The sequence below is a fragment of the Scomber japonicus genome, chromosome 1, assembly GCF_027409825.1.
Source record: "Scomber japonicus isolate fScoJap1 chromosome 1, fScoJap1.pri, whole genome shotgun sequence".
NCBI lineage: Eukaryota > Metazoa > Chordata > Actinopteri > Scombriformes > Scombridae > Scomber > Scomber japonicus.
The window spans coordinates 41,634,082-41,651,851 of record NC_070578.1 but is presented as its reverse complement, the minus strand read 5'-3'; the positions used below and the strand labels follow the sequence as shown (position 1 = coordinate 41,651,851).

The following is a 17,770-nucleotide window of genomic DNA, read 5'->3' as shown; positions in this document are numbered from 1 at the left end:
ACTTTTGTGATATTTGTAAGAAGCACTTTATTCTATGCAGGGATAATTTGGGATATTATTTTCATTTTTTTTATTATTCCAATAAAACTGTTTAATGTAGAAAATGTGTCTGTTTGGTCTTTTAACAGTGGAATTATTTTTTGTTGGTATGAAAAGAAATTCACTCGTACACCATCTAATGAAACTAAAGCGAGGAATTAAATAAAGAAGGAGAAAAAGCAAAGGCAGCACAAAGGTAAGATAAAACACAAAGTATAAAAATCTATAATGAATATTACAGTAAACTACAATTGAATAACATGTCGTAGTTTAGTTTCAGCTCTCCAAAGGTCTAACACCCGATAACACCCCGAAAGATGCATGTAATGGAAGAGTTTAGTAGAAAATCTAAAAAATAATCTCAGAGATGTCAGATATTCATGTTTTGGATAAAAAACATCAAAGTCAGTTGATTCTAATTGTTGAATGATGTTGTTGGTCAGAGACACTAACAGCAGCTGATGATGCTGAGCTGATCTTTAGCTCATTAGATGTTCAGTTGGCTCCATCTAGTGGACATATATTAAAACTACATCATGTGAAGTGTGATATCTGACCCTGACTGGGTTTCTACTGATGTTAATTTTGTCAACTATTTTTTAATTTAGTATTAGTATTGTGTCAAATGCCCTTGTTAGTTTTGTGATATTTAATCCACTTTATACTATTTGTTTGTCACACTTTAGTCGACTAAAGGTCTTGGTATTTTAGTCTGATTTTAGTCAAAAGGAAACCCAAAGTGTTTTAGTCCATGAAACTTATTTCAGTCTTTGATAGTCTTTTTTAGTATTTGAAAGCAGAATAATTTTAATTAACATTTCTTTCAATCTATTCTAACCACGGGACGTCATTTTAGTCTTTTTCTCACTCATCTAACAAGATTAATGTTATCATTACCTGATGAAGTACACATGATGAATGATTAGAAATGCAACAGGTGCCTAGAGCTATGGGTGGCAGAGTGAAAGTAGGCTTAGTGGAAAGGTAGAGCTGGGTATCATCAGTGTAACAGTGGAATTATATCAAATTTCCTGAGAATGTGACCAAGAGGAAGAAGATAAATAATGAACAGGAGGGGGCCAAGGACAGTGAACGGATGTTAAATAACCCAAGGGTTAGATTGCTGATGTGAGGTTTGGTGTTAGCTGACCTGGCTGGATTAACTAGGACACCATGATTAACAGTTTGTCCACACCTGTACCTGTGCATTGATTTGTAATGTGAAATAAAAACAGGAATTGGGAACCAGTTAATCACATCAGTGGAAGTAGCTTAATGACAGCCATTTGGAGACAGTGGACCATGGTAAGGGCGATGGACCAGGGGATGTGTCAGTACCTGAGTTGGTCACCAGGGGGAGCTTGTGAGAGCCACAGTACTGTGTGCTACTGGAGTAGGCGGAGAAGAAGAGGGAGCACTCTGAATTCCTCCCAAGTGGGATCACTAAAGGTTCATCATATTTTATCTGATCTGATCTTATTTTAACTTATGTACATAAGCAATATCAATGTTTTTGCACTGTGCATCAGTGTATTGGAAAATTCTTTAATTTATATGTTTATTTATATTTCAACAAATCTCATATTTAGATCCAAACAACAATGTGTATCAGAGTCTGATATATCTTATCCCTCTGTGCTGTAGACATGTTGTTGTCCAAAAACTACTAAAAACTTGTCACAAGAAAGAAAGAAAGAAAGAAAGAAAGAAAGAAAGAAAGAAAGAAAGAAAGAAAGAAAGGCTTTAATTTCTGAAATCAACCTTGTGTAGTCAAATCTTCTTCTGAAGATTAAGAAAGAATGATAGCCAGATTGATGACGTGTGTAGAAAGGTTTGAAGACAGAGGCCAAAGAAGAAAAAAACTTACTCTCAATGAGCTGGAGTGTTTTACTTAGTGGATTTATTTATTTGTCCATCCAGAATTTGAACACAACTCATTCAATCCCAAAACACAATGTGAGCTGCTGTAAAAACAGAAACATCAGTGAAGAAGAAACTGAGAGTAACTTGTGTAAAGGAGGGTTAAGAGGTGATGGAGCTTTTAATCTGTGCTGTTGTGCTGCCATCTAGTGGAGATTATGTTCATGTTATGTGGGATATCTGATACTGACTGTGTTTCTGCTAGAGGTTAGACTGGTTTTGACGTCACTCTGATGTGTTTTTTAGATGTGGACTCTGAAGTTATGAGGATGTGACAGCGTCTTCAGATCAAATGAACACAGACAGCAGGACTGACGAGGGAGAATTATCAGCTTCTTCTCTCCTGATGTTTCCTCTACACATGAAGGTGGAAAGTGTCTGTAAATTGACCTGAAGAGACTTCAGCAGGTGAGAATCCTACCAGAGAAATCTGTAAATGTCTGATGAACCATCAGTTTGATCACATTGTGTTGAATCACTGTTTGACTGGACAGTAGAACTGTTTCTGATGATAATTATCTGTTTTACTAGATTTATTTAATACTTTTGGTTTTACAGAGGATTTGATTCTTGATTATGTGTGTCTTTATGAGTTAAAGGTGAGCAGTTTGAGAATGATTTCCTTGTTTTACTGTTAGTGGATCTCAGGTTGAACCAACAGCAATTTGATTGTAATCTAAGATGTCATCAGTGAAAAATGCAGGGAGTGTCTGAACTTGTCAAACAGCTTGAATCAACTTGGCTGTGGTGCATTTTAATCCAAAAAACAACCATCCTCCAACACTGAGACAGACTTGGTTTGACTGAAAGCTCTTTTACAGTCCATGTTGTGAACTGTCCCAGAGGCTGCAGAGTCCTCAGATGGACCTGCTCAGTGTGTCTGATGGGAAGAGCTGCTGCTTCTCTGTTTTCTACAGTATTTTTGACATGTTAGAGAGATGAATGAGAACTAATGTGTCCTGTGATGAAACCATGTTGTAGTGAGTGAGTGCAGCTCTCCCAGCAGCTGTTTCTCTGCTATGGATCAGAGTGAGGACAGAGAGGAGGGAGTCCCTCCCTCTAAAAGCTCTCTGTGTGGGGAACATGACAGCCAGACCAAAGCTCAGAGGTGAGATGAGGATCTCTAACTGTCCATCACTGTTCTCCACTCACATCACTCCACCATCATTATTCACACTCACTGTCACATCTGACACTCAACTACTGAATAATAAGTCAGAATGAACTACTAACTTTGTGAGTTAACAAAGAGCTCAACCACTGATTAGTCAACTAATCAACTAAGATGAGACAGCATCTTTCATCAGATGACATTTTGATGAACAGGAGAACGTTTCTCATCCACTGTCTTCTTACTGATTTTCATTCTGCTTCTAAAACTTCAGCTGCTGACAGTCTGCTCAAAATTCATCTTTTTAAACCTTGATTGTATCAGGATGCAGCAGCAGAGAGCAGACTCTCCTGAACCCAGCTGTGTGTCCATGAAGAGTGACCGGTCTATGGATCATCCTTTTAACTTTAAAGATGGACGACCTGCTGATGGAAGGTAAGAATTTAAAAGTGAAGTGTGTTATTATCTAACTCTCCTGAGAAGAGGAATCAATATATAGTTTCAGCAGTGACATCACAGTGTTCACCTGTGCAACAGTCACATGTCAAAGAGTTCAGTGTTATATTATATACTGTGTTTAGTTGTAGTAAAACATCTTCTAATGAGTCAGCTCCACCATCTTGTCCAAATACGATCAGTTCTGGCTCCAAAAATCAAAGATGGCACCATTCAAATCCAAGATAGTGATGTTAAATTGTCAAACTCGATGCTTCAAACACTACAAACCACTGGGTGACATCACAGTGACTACATCCAATGTTTTTTTTTTTCAGTCTATGTTTATACCAGTTTAATATCATATCAACTTTACTTTCTCTTTCTTCTTCTCCCCCCTCCTCTCTTCTAAACAATCCAAACTAAATGTTTATGATGCCATTCAAATCAAAACATGTTATGAAATTGTTGAATGAACTGTTTTATTTGTATCAGGATGCAGCAGCAGAGAGCAGACTCTCCTGAACCCAGCTGTGTGTCCATGAAGAGTGACTGGTCTATGGGTGACCTTATTGACTTTAAAGATGGACAACCTGCTGATGGAAGGTAAGAATTTAAAAGTGAAGTTTGTTATTACCTGACTCTCCTGAGAAGAGGAATCAATATATAGTTTCAGCAGTGACATCACAGTGTTCACCTGTGCAACAGTCACACGTCAAAGAGCTCACTGTTATAAGACACCAACATGGTCACTATATCAATATGTGTGTGTAACTTTGAAAACATCACATCAATAATCAGAGCAGCAGCTAACTTGGATGTGTCTGTCTTGAGCTAACTTCAAAGATGAACCCTGCTGAGCAAAGGTCAGAATATTGATCTCAGGATTGATAAACTGACTGAACACATTTATAATTGATAGAAAGGATTGTTAGACACAAGAATATTTTTCATTTATAGAAGAAGAGAAAAAAATCTAAAATGTCTCATCATGACAGAACATTTAATAAGCTGTGTGCAGATTTGAGTCATTAAATGTTGTGATGTTTTCTCCACAGAGTTCAGCAGCAGAGCTCAGAGGTTCCCAGTGATCAGTCTGCACAGCAGCATCAAACACAGCTGGACTCCATATTTATGGTGTGTACATGTACAAATATACCACTATTACCATTATTATTATTATGATTATTACATATTATCATTTACAATGTGGACAGTATATTCAAAGAACAATGTTTAATTTGTTTAACATGTTGCCTGCACCCAGAGCTCTCCACTCAGTTACTGGTAAAAGTTGTCACCTAGCGGACTTTAGAGATATGCATTAGACAACAAACTATGTTTCCTCGTTTTCTGTAGTGGTGCCTTCAAGGACAGTAAAATGTGGGTTTTCTAATACAGTCCATGTCACGTCATGTCATGTAGTGGTAGGAAAAAGCATACTGAAAAATGTCATACTAAATGTATAAACACTTTAAAATATCAGTATACCTTTGAAGAAAACTATCAATGATCAATTAATTATTCAAACAGACTATATTTGTATAGCACTTCTCATACAAATGTGATGTAAAAGAAAGTGCTTTACACAAAAAAATACAAATCACCCCCTATCTATGCATAAACAGTAAATGACCATGTTAAAAAAACAAAACAAAAACAGGAATAATAAAAGACAATCGAAGATGTAAAAGATAGAAAGTAAAGTTAGTTAAACCAGAAATATAAGTTGGGAAAACAAAGATAAAGATAAAATAAGGAATAAATAAAATAATATGTCTACTAAAAGACAGGAGATGTGTTGAAATAAGTATAGAAACTAGATTATAAAAAGGAAAACAATCAAGAAAATGAAAATACAATGAAAGAATATAACAAGTACTATATGAGTGTGAAACATTAATGAAAGGTGGATAATTTAAATCATGATACAAGGCTGAATATTGCGTTGTGGAGTCAGACAGTACAGAGTGTGGTAGCGGGAGAGACAACTGGAGCTGAAATAGTGAAACAACAAACTTTGACAGAATATTATATCAGACTTTGCCATGCAGCCCTCCTAAGTTGTTTAATGATCCAAAAACACCAGCACTATATACCAAGACTCAATGAGGTAAAACATTTTGTAAATGAAAATAAGACCAGCAGGCCTTCAGACTGACACATGAATCACATGTTGTGTTCTACCAGTTTAAATGAAATGTTCACTTTATCTTTCTGTTCCAGCTGCTGGAGGAGAACATCATCACTTTTGTGAAGAACGAGCTGAAGAGAGTCCAGAGGGGTCTGAGTCCAGATTACCCAAAATGCTTAGAGAGTCAGAGTGAGGATGAGGAGGTGTTGGATGGTGAGGAGGAAGAGCAGAGAAGGAGCAGCAGAGAGGCATTTTTGAAGATCACAGTGCACTTCCTGAGGAGAATGAAGCAGGAGGAGCTGGCTGAGCGTCTGCAGAGCAGTAAGAGGATTTTAACAGATTTTAACATGATGGAGAGGAAATGGAGGCAACATGGGAGAGGTTTATATTTCAAACTCTGCTGTAAATATGCTGCACACATCTGCATCAGATCAGAGGCTGTTTGTCCTCCACTGATGGGCTGAATAAAACTGATGGAGGAGGAAAAACTACACAGACACGCTTACATGTTCAGATTTCGAGACTTTCTGTAGGATCCACTCACTGAGTTAATTTGTTGTTTGTTCATTCAGGAGCTCGTACTGCAAAGTGTCGACGTAAACTCAAGTCTAACCTGGAGAAGAAGTTCCAGTGTCTGTTTGAGGGGATCGCTAAAGCAGGAAACCCAACCCTTCTGAATCAGATCTACACACCACTCTACATCACAGAGGGAGGGACTGCAGAGGTCAATGATGAACATGAGGTCAGACAGATTGAAACAGCATCCAGAAAACCAGACAGACCGGAAACAACAATCAGACAAGAAGACATCTTTAAAGCCTCACTCAGAACAGTGATGACAAAGGGAGTGGCTGGCATTGGGAAAACAGTCTTAACACAGAAGTTCACTCTGGACTGGGCTGAAGACAAAGCCAACCAGGACATACACTTCACATTTCCATTCACTTTCAGAGAGCTGAATGGGCTGAAAGAGAAAAAGTACAGCTTGGTGGAACTTGTTCATCACTTCTTTACTGAAACCAAAGAAGCAGGAATCTGCAGGTTTGAAGAGTTCCAGGTTGTGTTCATCTTTGACGGTCTGGATGAGTGTCGACTTCCTCTGGACTTCCACAACACTGAGATCCTGACTGATGTTACAGAGTCCACCTCAGTGGATGTGCTGCTGACAAACCTCATCAGGGGGAAACTGCTTCCCTCTGCTCGCCTCTGGATAACTACACGACCTGCAGCAGCCAATCAGATCCCTCCAGAGTGTGTTGGCATGGTGACAGAGGTCAGAGGGTTCACTGACCTACAGAAGGAGGAGTACTTCAGGAAGAGATTCAGAGATGAGGAGCAGGCCAGCACCATCATCTCCCACATAAAGACATCACGAAGCCTCCACATCATGTGCCACATCCCAGTCTTCTGCTGGATCACTGCTGCAGTTCTGGAGCATGTGTTGAAAAGCAGAGAGGGAGGAGAGCTGCCCAAGACCCTGACTGAGATGTACATCCACTTCCTGGTGGTTCAGGCCAAGCTGAAGAAGGTCAAGTATGATGGAGGAGCTGAGACAGATCCACACTGGAGTCCAGAGAGCAGGAAGATGATTGAGTCTCTGGGAAAACTGGCTTTTGAGCAGCTGCAGAAAGGCAACCTGATCTTCTATGAATCAGACCTGACAGAGTGTGGCATCGATATCATATCAGCCTCAGTGTACTCAGGAGTGTTCACACAGGTCTTTAAAGAGGAGAGAGGGCTGTACCAGGACAAGGTGTACTGCTTCGTCCATCTGAGTGTTCAGGAGTTTCTGGCTGCTCTTCATGTCCATCTGACATTCATCAAGTCTGGAGTCAATCTGCTGGCAGGAGAACAAACAACATCCAGGTGGTCTAAAGTGATCAGAGACAAATCAACCCATTTCTACCAGAGTGCTGTGGACGAGGCCTTAAAGAGTCCAAATGGACACCTGGACTTGTTCCTCCGCTTCTTCCTGGGTCTTTCACTGCAGACCAATCAGACTCTCCTACGAGGTCTGCTGACACAGACAGGAAGACGATCACAGACCAATCAGAAAACAGTCAACCACATCAAGAAGAAGATCAGTGAGAATGTGTCTGTAGAGAGAAGCATCAATCTGTTCCACTGTCTGAATGAACTGAATGATCGTTCTCTAGTGGAGGAGATCCAACAGTCCCTGAGATCAGGAAGTCTCTTCACAGATAAACTGTCTCCTGCTCAGTGGTCAGCTCTGGGCTTCATCTTACTGTCATCAGAAAAAGATCTGGATGTGTTTGACCTGAAGAAATACTCTGCTTCAGAGGAGGCTCTTCTGAGGCTGCTGCCAGTGGTCAAAGCCTCCAACAAAGCTCTGTAGGTGCACACAGAACCATAGGTGGTCTCAGAGAAGAAAACTAACGTTTGCAATTTTCTTCTTTGTTCTGCTTATCCTGATTCTTTTTTTCTTTGAAGGAATAAAACTTAAATAAAATGTTTTTACTTTGTTCTTCTGATTCTTCTCCAGACTGAGTGACTGTAACCTTTCAGAGAGAAGCTGCGCAGCTCTGTCCTCAGTTCTCAGCTCCCAGTCCTCCAGTCTGAGAGATCTGGACCTGAGTAACAACAACCTGCAGGATTCAGGAGTGAAGCAGCTTTCTGCTGGACTGGAGAATCTACATTGCACACTGGAAACTCTCAGGTTCTCATTTCTATGACTTTAAAGTAATATTGTGGCTTTAATATGTTCTAGTTTTTGATATAGATTGTTTTAGTATTGAGATTTGTGTGATAAATATATTTTGTGTGCTATCCGACCTGAAGTATTATAATATCATGTATATAGTAAGTAAAACTCCTTTTATGCCAACATGTGAGTGAGAATATCTGCATCATTCAGATATGAATATATTATATATTTAATTAATTTAAAAAAAGTCCCAATGTGCATGAAGTCAAGGAATTACAATACAAATAATTACTTCCATGTCTGCTACAATCAGAGGAAAATCCAAAGTAGAAGTACTACTCAGAACTGATTTAACTGTTGTGTGTTCAGTCTGTCAGGTTGTCTGATCACAGAGGAAGGCTGTGCTTCTCTGGCTTCAGCTCTGAGCTACAACCCCTCCCATCTGAGAGAGCTGGACCTGAGCTACAATCATCCAGGAGACACAGGAGAGAAGCTTCTGTCTGCTGGACTGGAGGATCCACACTGGAGACTGGACATTCTCAGGTATGGACAGACATGTGGACACTCTCAGGTATGGACAGACAGGTGGACACTTTCAGGTATAGACAGACAGGTGGACACTCTAAGGTATTGGCAGACAATTGGACACTCTCAGGTATGGACAGACAGGTGGACACTCTCAGGTATGGACAGATGGACAGACACTCTAACTAACTAAGGAACTCTGGTTCATAATTAATGGTGGATATGAGTGAAGCTGATTGTGTCTTTGTCTCTTCCTCCAGGATGGACCATGGTGGACTGCAGAGACTGAAACCTGGTGTGAGGAAGTGTAAGTGTGTTTTCAGTTTGATTCATGAGAACTTTGAGAAAAACTGGATGAAATATGTAAAAGAAGTGGAAAAAAGTTCAAAATTATGGAAAATGTGTTTTGGCAGAAATGGGCGTGACCTAAACGGACATTTATCTTGAACCAATGAATCCATGAAACAGAAGTTTCCTTCTGTTGGTCACAGTTCAGGAACTAAAAGAGAAATGTTTTGTAAACGTCCACATGGTGGCACTACCTGCTCCAAAATGTCCCTCATGTCTCTCCTGCAGATAAAGTTCATTCATTCATACTGACTTCAGCTTGATGTGCAAAGACCTTCACTTTACACCAAACATGGAAAAACATGAATATTACTGAATATCACTGTCATGTTATAACTGAACTGTTGAATTCACATTCAGACAAACATCAAAATGTCCACTTAAAATCAAAGTTTTCAGTTACATCTCATGGTCTTCCTCAGTTGTCATGGAGATGGTTTAAGTTTGAATGGTTTTATTTCAGTGATAGTTGTTAAAGAATCAACAGATGATAAACTGCAGCTGTATTGTGTCTCGTTCTCTCCATCAGATGCCTGTGAACTGGAACTGGATCCAAACACAATACACAGAAACCTCAAACTGTCTGACAACAACAGGAAGGTGACACGTGTGGAGGAGGTTCAGTCATATCCTGATCATCCAGACAGATTTGACAGCTGGCTTCAGCTGCTGTGTAGAAATGTTCTGACTGGTCGCTGTTACTGGGAGGTTGAGTGGACAGGAGAGGTTTTTATATCAGTGACTTACAGAGGAATCAAAAGGAAAGGTCGCAGAGATGGCAGTGTGTTTGGAAAGAATGATCAGTCCTGGAGTCTGGGCTGCTGTGATGATGGTCATTACGCTGTCTGTCATGAGAACAGAGAAATATCCATCCCCTTCTCCTCCTCCTCCTCCTCCTCCTCCTCCTCCTCCTCCTCCTCCTCTGTCTCTAACAGAGTAGCAGTGTATGTGGGCTGTCCTGCTGGCACTCTGTCCTTCTACAGAGTCTCTTCTGACAGACTGATCCACCTCCACACCTTCAACACCACATTCACTGAACCTCTGTATGCTGGGTTTGGGGTCTACTGGTCCAGGTCTGGTTCCTCAGTCTCTCTGGTTCCTCTGTAGGAGGGAGAGTCTCTCCTGTGGACAGAAACTATGCTGACTGAAGATCAGCTGCTGAAGTCAAACATCACACACACGTATTTTAAAAGCTTGTTATATTATCCATTGTCAGTAAAGTGAGGATGTTGTCAACAATTATGCCATGAATAGATTTTTTTAATGATGGTGAGATAAAACACATATGAGAAGCACAAAAACACTGATGTTATTTGATTAAAAACTTAATGTTTTGAGTCAATACAGTATAAGGAAAAAATCCCAAATTCCCTGATTCCAGCTTCTTAAATGTGAATATTTTCTGGTTTCTTCTGCATCATATCAGCTGTCACTAATTCATTCTGTCACTTGATGACCAAATGAAACTCGTCTGTTGTCAGTTCATATTTCTGTACTTGACCAAAGATCGTGTGAGAGGCAAGATGCTCCACTTTGTAACATCACTGTACAATCAGAGTGTTTCTATAGTCCTAACAAGTCAAACAGAGTGAGTCATTTTGTCTCTGACACAGCTCTCCGTGACATGGCTGCTATGTGTTGTATCTGCTTTATTTATACCTCAATCAGATATTTCATTTGAATCTTTATTCATTTTATACTGCATTTGTTTGTTTTAAGACATTAGGTACTGGTGCATGTAAAAAGTCTGGCTTATTATTTCAAATTGAATATAAACTTAATTGTTATTCTAAGTTATTTTGAGGCACATTTGATTAAACTCATTAAGCTGCTATTGTTATGGTGTACTAAATTACTTTTGGGATATTTTTAAGAACACTTTATTCTATGCAGGAATATTTTGGGATGTTATTTTGATTTTTTATCATTCCAATAAAAATGTTTAATGTAGAAAGTGTGTCTGTTTGATCTTTTAACAGTGGAATAATTTTGTGTTGGTATGAAAAGAAATTCACTCGTACACCATCTAATGAAACTAAAGCGAGGAATGAAATAAAGAAGGAGAAAAAGCAAAGGCAGCAGAAATGTTGGAAATCAGATAAAACACAAAGTATAAAAATCTATAATGAATATTACAGTAAACTACAAATGAGTAATAAATTGTAGTTTACATTCAGCTCTCCAAAGGTCAAACACCGGATACTAACAGCAGCTGATGATGTTGAGCTGATCTTTAGTTCATTAGATGTTCAGTTGGCTCCATCTAGTGGACAGATAGTAGAACTACATCACGTGATCTCCTGGTGTTAATTATGTCAGCTGTTTTTTTTGATTTAGTATTATTATTGTGTCAAATGCCCTTGTTAGTTTTTGTGATATTTAATCCACTGTACTATACTATTTTTTTGGTCACATTGTAGTCGACTAAAGGTCTTGACATCTTAGTCTGATTTTAGTCAAAGAGAAACCCAAAGTATTTTAGTCTAGTTTTAGTCCATGAAACTCATTTTAAATCAGTAATGTAGTTTATGTGTGTAGTACTGTGTGTAGCTGTAGCATATATCTGGCCTGTAGTTCTCATTCTGGAGCAGCAGGTGGCGGTAATGCGTGTAGTTTATGTGTGTAGTACTGTGTGTACTATATATCTGGCCTGTAGTTCTCTCTCTGGAGCAGCAGGTGGCGGTAATGAGTGCAGTTTATGTGTGTAGTACTATGTGTGTAATATAACTGGCCTGTAGTTCTCACTCTTGACCAGCAGGTGGCGGTAATGAGTGTAGTTTATGAGTGTAGTACGATGTGCGTAATATATATCTGGCCTGTAGTTTTCACTCTTGAGCAGCAGGTGGCGGTAATGTATGTAGTTTATGTGTGTAGTTTATGTGTGTAGTACTATGTGTGTAGTACTATGTGTGTAGTATATATCTGGCCTGTAGTTCTCACTCTGCAGCAGCAGGTGGCGGTAATGCGTGTAATTTATGTGTGTAGTATTATGTGTGTAGTACTGTGTGTAATATATTTGGCTTGTAGTGTAGTTTATCAGTAGTACTATGTGTGTAGTATATATCTGGCCTGTAGTTCTCACTCTAGACCAGCAGGTGGCGGTAATGCGTGTAGTGTGTAGCATGTAGCTGGCCTGTAGTTCTCCCTCCGCAGCAGCAGGTGGCGGTAATGAATCTAGATCAATGAAGGGAAAACAGCGCTAAAACTCAGCAGATTAAGAATCAAAGAGAGTAAAGCAGCTCCGTTAGCTCGATATTTAGCTCGGTGTTTGTAGGATAGTTGTTTACAGTAACGGGTTATCTGTCTGCTAGCTTCCAGCATGGCTTACCAGCTGTACAGGAACACCACGCTGGGAAACAGTCTGCAGGAGAGTCTGGATGAGCTCATACAGGTGAGCAGCTGCTAGCATAGCATAGCATAGCCTAGCATAGCTGCTAACTCCCATTTCTGCTCAAATTAACACAAATATATCGTGTTATCCTTTCTATAATGTCTAAAACGGTTAATATAAGCTGTCGTATTTAACCAGCATCATCTTACCAGTGAGTTAATGTAGTTAAACAGTAAATAAAACTACTAATTTAACATTAACTCATCTTATCTGTTATTATTAGATACATGTGACTTCTGTTGTTCACTAATTATTCAATAAACAAACTAAATATAAGAATAAGAATCAATAAAAAGATGTTCAGACACGTTTAATTGAGTTTTTGTTTTCTTGAATGTGTCATAAATCATTAAATAGGTTTTATATTAAGAAGAATAAACAATTTATTAACTCAAGTAAAGCCAATGTTTTGATGTCTAGATAATTATTTTGAGGTTAAAACTTCTATAAATATGTTATATAAATAAAGTTATGTCCTTTGTTTGTGTCAAGGTTGCAAAAAAGTCCCCAAATTCAGTAAAATACAGTAAAAAGAAAATTAATTGAATGTTGAGAAGGATTTAAAATGTCAGAAAATATTGAAAAACAGTGACATTTATTGCTTAAAAACATATTTAACTGTTTATTTGATTATTAAAATACTTGCAGATACATTTTCTAATTATCTAATTAACAAAGTGTTGATCACCTTGGACTGTAGGAATTAAAACAGGCATTTTTTAAGTAGCTTTGGATATTTTATACACAAAATAATAAATAAACAAGTCATCTACAATTTGGCTAGCGGCTCAACGATACCATATTATTACAATATTAAATATATTGCGATATTCTGCGTTATGTTGCAACTCATTTCCTTTTTTCACCTGGAAATTATACAAACCCCTAAGGAAAAAAACTTCTATTTTCATTTTATTTCTATAATAAAAGATCCATACAATATCGTCATGCAAAATGTCGCCATACTTTTTATCCGCCCCCCCTCTAACCCACCCCAAACATTGGCAGTCATTCCTTATTTAGTAGCAGTGTCAGTTTGCAGAGTTTAAATATTTACCCCAAAAAAATTGAGCTATTAATGGTTTGATGAATCTGAAAAGCTGAATAATTATATTTCATTACAGTTTCTGAGTAGTTGTGTTTTTTGGGATGGACTCTTCTGTCCTTTGTGTATGTGTGTGTGTGTGTGTGTGTGTGTGTGTGTGTGTGTGTGTGTGTGTGTGTCAGGGTCAGGGTCAGGGTCAGGTTCCTGCTGTCAGATGTTATATTAAATATTGTGTGTGTGTGTGTGTGTGTGTGTGTGTGTGTGTGTGTGTCCAGACTCAGCAGATCACTCCTCAGCTGGCTCTGCAGGTTCTCCTTCAGTTCGATAAAGCCATCAACACAGCGCTCGCCAACAGAGTCCGTAACAGAGTCAACTTCAGGGTGAGTCCATGAAACCCAGTCAGAGAGAAGCTGCTGCTGTCTCTGAACGTCCATTCATGCTTCTGTGAGGATCTGAAATACGACCTGCACATGTGTTACAGACTGTTTGACTCCTTCTAGTTATCAGAAACATCGATGACTCTTCAGTAGAGCTGGGCGATTATGGCAAAAATCAAAATCACCATTAATTGAACTTTTAACCTGGATTAGGATTAATGAAGGGTTATCTCCATGCTTGATGATCAATGATGTATTATCACAGTTTCTTTAGTTTAGTATTTTCCACTGCTGCCCTCACACATGAGGATATTTAGAGAGTGAAAATAAAGGTGTTTGAAGGTGTGACGCTGTGGTTAATGTCTAGTTTACTTGATTAGAACTATGTAAAGATCATGGGTTGAGTTGAAATCATCACTGGACACAAGTTTTAAATTCCTTAAAGATATGCAACCTTTGCTGTCATGGCAACAGTGAACACCACCACCAAAAGGGTTTCCATTATTTTTCGATTAATTGCCCAGCTCTACTCTTCAGACTAAAAACTGTCCTGTGTAAAACAATAAGTCGGTTGTTTAAAGTGTCAGTGAGACAATGAAAGGTTGAAAAGTGGAAACCATTAACTTTTATTAAATCAGGTCAAATGAGTGAACGATGCTTATCAGTTATAGATTTAGAGACACAACTGGTTTTACTACAGTTAGTTTTATATTTGGGTCATTTACTGAGTGTTATGATATTTAATCTGTAATCATGTAGTTTTAAAAAGCAGAAATATGACTAAGTCTGAGGTTTATGACTCAGTTCGGAGCTTTATTGCCCTTCGAGGGGAAATTTGATTTATAGTGAAAGCACAAACAACAACTAACACAACAATAATAAATACATAAACAGTGACATCATCGCGGCGTACAGCTCAACCAAACTGATCAGAAGCTATAACCATCTGAATAAAAGTAGAAGTATCTAAAGCAGGGACCCTAACCCTAATGCCTGGTTCACACGGGGCACAGAAGCGCCATGTTTGGATATTCTGGCGCGTGCCACAGACCTTCAGTTCACACCAGAAGCGTATTTCTCGGCGCCGGTCGTCAAGCGGCTCCTCTGTTGTCACACGTGGAGCTGTTTGTTCACTGTCTCTGTTTTGACATGCTTTATTTAGAAAACTGGATTCTCTTGTTGTTGCTTTGTTTGACTTCCTGCCCGGCTTGACACATTCGGCTGCGGCACACAGAGAAAACGGACCAGACGCTGAAATGATCGCGGCACAGCGCGAGCCGGCAGCGGGGCAGAGCGCCGCGGCACTGCCTATGTGAACAACACCACTGATTAACATTGAAAGGAAAGTAGCTCCGCTCTTCGGCGCTTCGCAGCTAATCGCAGCGCTTCAGTGCCCGGTGTGAACCAGACCTGATCCGGTCCACTTTCCCTCCTGTCTTTACCAACCTTCCTTCATTTCTTCTTTTCCTTCCTTCCCTCCTTTTTACTGGTGCGGCCCACATGAGGTCATATTCTTCTGTATGTTTTTCATGTTTTCATTGTGTCGGTCCGTCTCTCTCTGCCCCCCCCCCCTCTAACCCTTGTGGTGTCGGTCCTGCAGGGCTCTCTGAACACCTACAGGTTCTGTGACAACGTGTGGACGTTTGTTCTGAATGATGTGGAGTTCAGGGAGGTCACTGACCTGGTGAAGGTTGACAAGGTGAAGATCGTCGCCTGTGACGGAAAGAGTGAGTCGTCCTCAACGTTCGTCTGATTTTATGTTGTGCCAGGTGATGAACCGCAGGTATTTGCTCCGTTTTTATTTGATCTTTTTTAAAGAGGTGGTGGTTTTGGGTGATGCTGTTGAACTGTTTGACGTGTTTCTGTTATTTTTTTCTTCTTATATGAACATTAATTCATATAAATGGTGTGACTCTGATGTGAAGATGAATCAACACCTCTTTAAATCTGTTTAAATAAAAACATACAAGTTTTTATTAAGGTGTGTTTATAATAACTGTTTAACCCTTTTTACACCATCATGTATATAAACCTGTTTAGTCCACAGCCATGTCAAAGTTAAAGTAGTGTAAATAACGATAAAGAGCAACAAGTTTAAATAATTAAATAACAGAAGCTTCATTGTCACATCAACATTATCCAGCAGAAATAATCAACAGAGAAATGAAAAGCAGGAAAATAAAATATACTTAGATATAACTTGCAGCTTAAATATGAAATCAGAACCCCAAAATATTTATATATTTGTTTGTTGGAACATTAACTCTCTTAAATCATCATAAAATGGACAGAACAAAAATGAAAGTAAAACATCAACCACGTTCTGCTTTCTGAAAGAGTAAAAACCTACAGGACTCATTCACTTTGTTTTAGATTAAATGTAATCTCATATTTTCAGTTACATAAAGTTTCTCAGTCAGTCTCAGATATCACACAGTTCATAACCTGTAAATATTTATTATGTTCAGTTTACAGGATCCTAAAAAAATGTCTTAAATGTTGTTTTTATATATTTAAGCTCTGAAATGTCTGAACTGAAGGAGTTAAGGTGTTGAATTTCATCTGAATGTAATTATATTTGTTCAGTTTATGTTATTTATCATTATATTGTGATTATTTAACATTAACCAACCAATCAACTTATTAATTAAAGTGAAAACTAATCAGCAGATGCAACTATAATGAAACTAATCATTAGTTACAGTCCTGTATAAAAGTATAAAAGTATGAATTGACTTAATAAATTGAGCTCCATTTATCTACATTACAACAGTAAAATCCTGCTTTTATAGTATTATTATTATTATTATGGCTCAGAAATATTCTTATTTTATACTTTAAAAAGATCTTAAAGTCTTAAATTTGTACTTAAAAATGTGCAGATGCCCTGTATCCTGATTATTTTAGTAATTATATTAATTAAATGAATTTATATTCTATGAATCATCTAGGATCTTCACAAGTTACTAAAATGTTGTGTATTCAGAGTTGAGTTAATTTTCATCAGTTAGTTTGAACACTTTATTTTGTGCAGACTTCCTGTTCCTGTTTGTTCCTCTAAACTTCACTCTTCACTTTAACACATCGGACAATAAGAAGAATGAGATTTAATCACATTAATGATCCGTGACCAGTAACTTCTTCTTCTCTTCTTTCTTTTTAATCATTTTTCTTCCAGTTTTTTTTCTGCTTTTATCAGGATGAATGTTTCTGTGTTTCACCTTTTTTCCTTTCACAGTTTATAATCCAACAGTTTTATATATTAATCATGTTTCTGGAGTTCATCATCGTCGTTAACACGGTTCGGTTTTGTCTGTTTCAGATTCAGGCTCCAACGCTGCAGAGTGATGATGTCACACACGGACCTGGACTGTACATATAATTTATTACAGCAGAGTCACACAGAGAGAGAGAGAGAGAGAGAGTGAGTGAGTGTGTGTGTGTGTGTGTGTGTGAGAGTCAGAGTGTGTGTGTGAGTGAGAGAGAGAGAGTCCGTGTGTGTGTGTGTGTGTGTGTGTGTGTGTGTGTGTGTGTGTGTGTGTGTGTGTGTGTGTGTGTGTGTGTGTGTGTGTGTGTGTGTGTGTGTGAGAGAGTCAGAGAGTGTGTGTGTGTGTGTGTGTGTGTGAGAGAGTCAGAGAGTGTGTGTGTGTGTGTGTGTGTGTGTGTGTGAGAGAGTCAGAGAGTGAGTGAGTGTCAGAGTGTGTGTGTGTGTGTGTTAATGTGTGTGTGTGTGTGTGAGAGAGAGAGTCAGAGTGTGTGAGTGTGTGTGTGTGTGTGTGT

At 38.6% G+C, this 17,770-nt stretch overlaps 2 protein-coding genes across 2 annotated transcripts; both read left to right on the top strand.

Moving 5' to 3' along the window:
- The first annotated feature begins 2,969 nt into the window (after positions 1 to 2,969).
- Positions 2,970 to 10,284, top strand: LOC128371046 (NLR family CARD domain-containing protein 3-like). Its single transcript, XM_053331278.1, has 10 exons — positions 2,970 to 3,067; positions 3,395 to 3,505; positions 4,001 to 4,111; positions 4,564 to 4,642; positions 5,732 to 5,960; positions 6,212 to 7,991; positions 8,143 to 8,316; positions 8,674 to 8,847; positions 9,090 to 9,136; positions 9,707 to 10,284. Exons 1-10 carry the CDS (start codon positions 2,979 to 2,981, stop codon positions 10,282 to 10,284), a joined length of 3,372 nt encoding a protein of 1,123 aa, XP_053187253.1. The 5' UTR covers positions 2,970 to 2,978.
- Positions 10,285 to 12,370: 2,086 nt separating this feature from the next.
- On the top strand, positions 12,371 to 17,473 carry gtf2a2 (general transcription factor IIA, 2). Its single transcript, XM_053320138.1, has 4 exons — positions 12,371 to 12,568; positions 13,889 to 13,993; positions 15,591 to 15,773; positions 17,313 to 17,473. The coding sequence occupies exons 1-3, from the start codon at positions 12,497 to 12,499 to the stop codon at positions 15,741 to 15,743; spliced, it is 330 nt and encodes a 109-aa protein (XP_053176113.1). The 5' UTR covers positions 12,371 to 12,496; the 3' UTR covers positions 15,744 to 15,773; positions 17,313 to 17,473.
- Positions 17,474 to 17,770: the final 297 nt, after the last annotated feature.

Coding starts and splice junctions, on each gene's coding strand:
- LOC128371046 (XM_053331278.1), top strand. CDS start 2,979: ATGGATCAGAGTGAGGACAGAGAGGAGGGAGTCCCTCCCTCTAAAAGC. Junction 4,643..5,731: donor AGCTGGACTCCATATTTATG/GTGTGTACATGT, acceptor TTTCTGTTCCAG/CTGCTGGAGGAGAACATCAT. Junction 5,961..6,211: donor GGCTGAGCGTCTGCAGAGCA/GTAAGAGGATTT, acceptor TTGTTCATTCAG/GAGCTCGTACTGCAAAGTGT.
- gtf2a2 (XM_053320138.1), top strand. CDS start 12,497: ATGGCTTACCAGCTGTACAGGAACACCACGCTGGGAAACAGTCTGCAG. Junction 12,569..13,888: donor GTCTGGATGAGCTCATACAG/GTGAGCAGCTGC, acceptor GTGTGTGTCCAG/ACTCAGCAGATCACTCCTCA. Junction 13,994..15,590: donor GTAACAGAGTCAACTTCAGG/GTGAGTCCATGA, acceptor TCGGTCCTGCAG/GGCTCTCTGAACACCTACAG.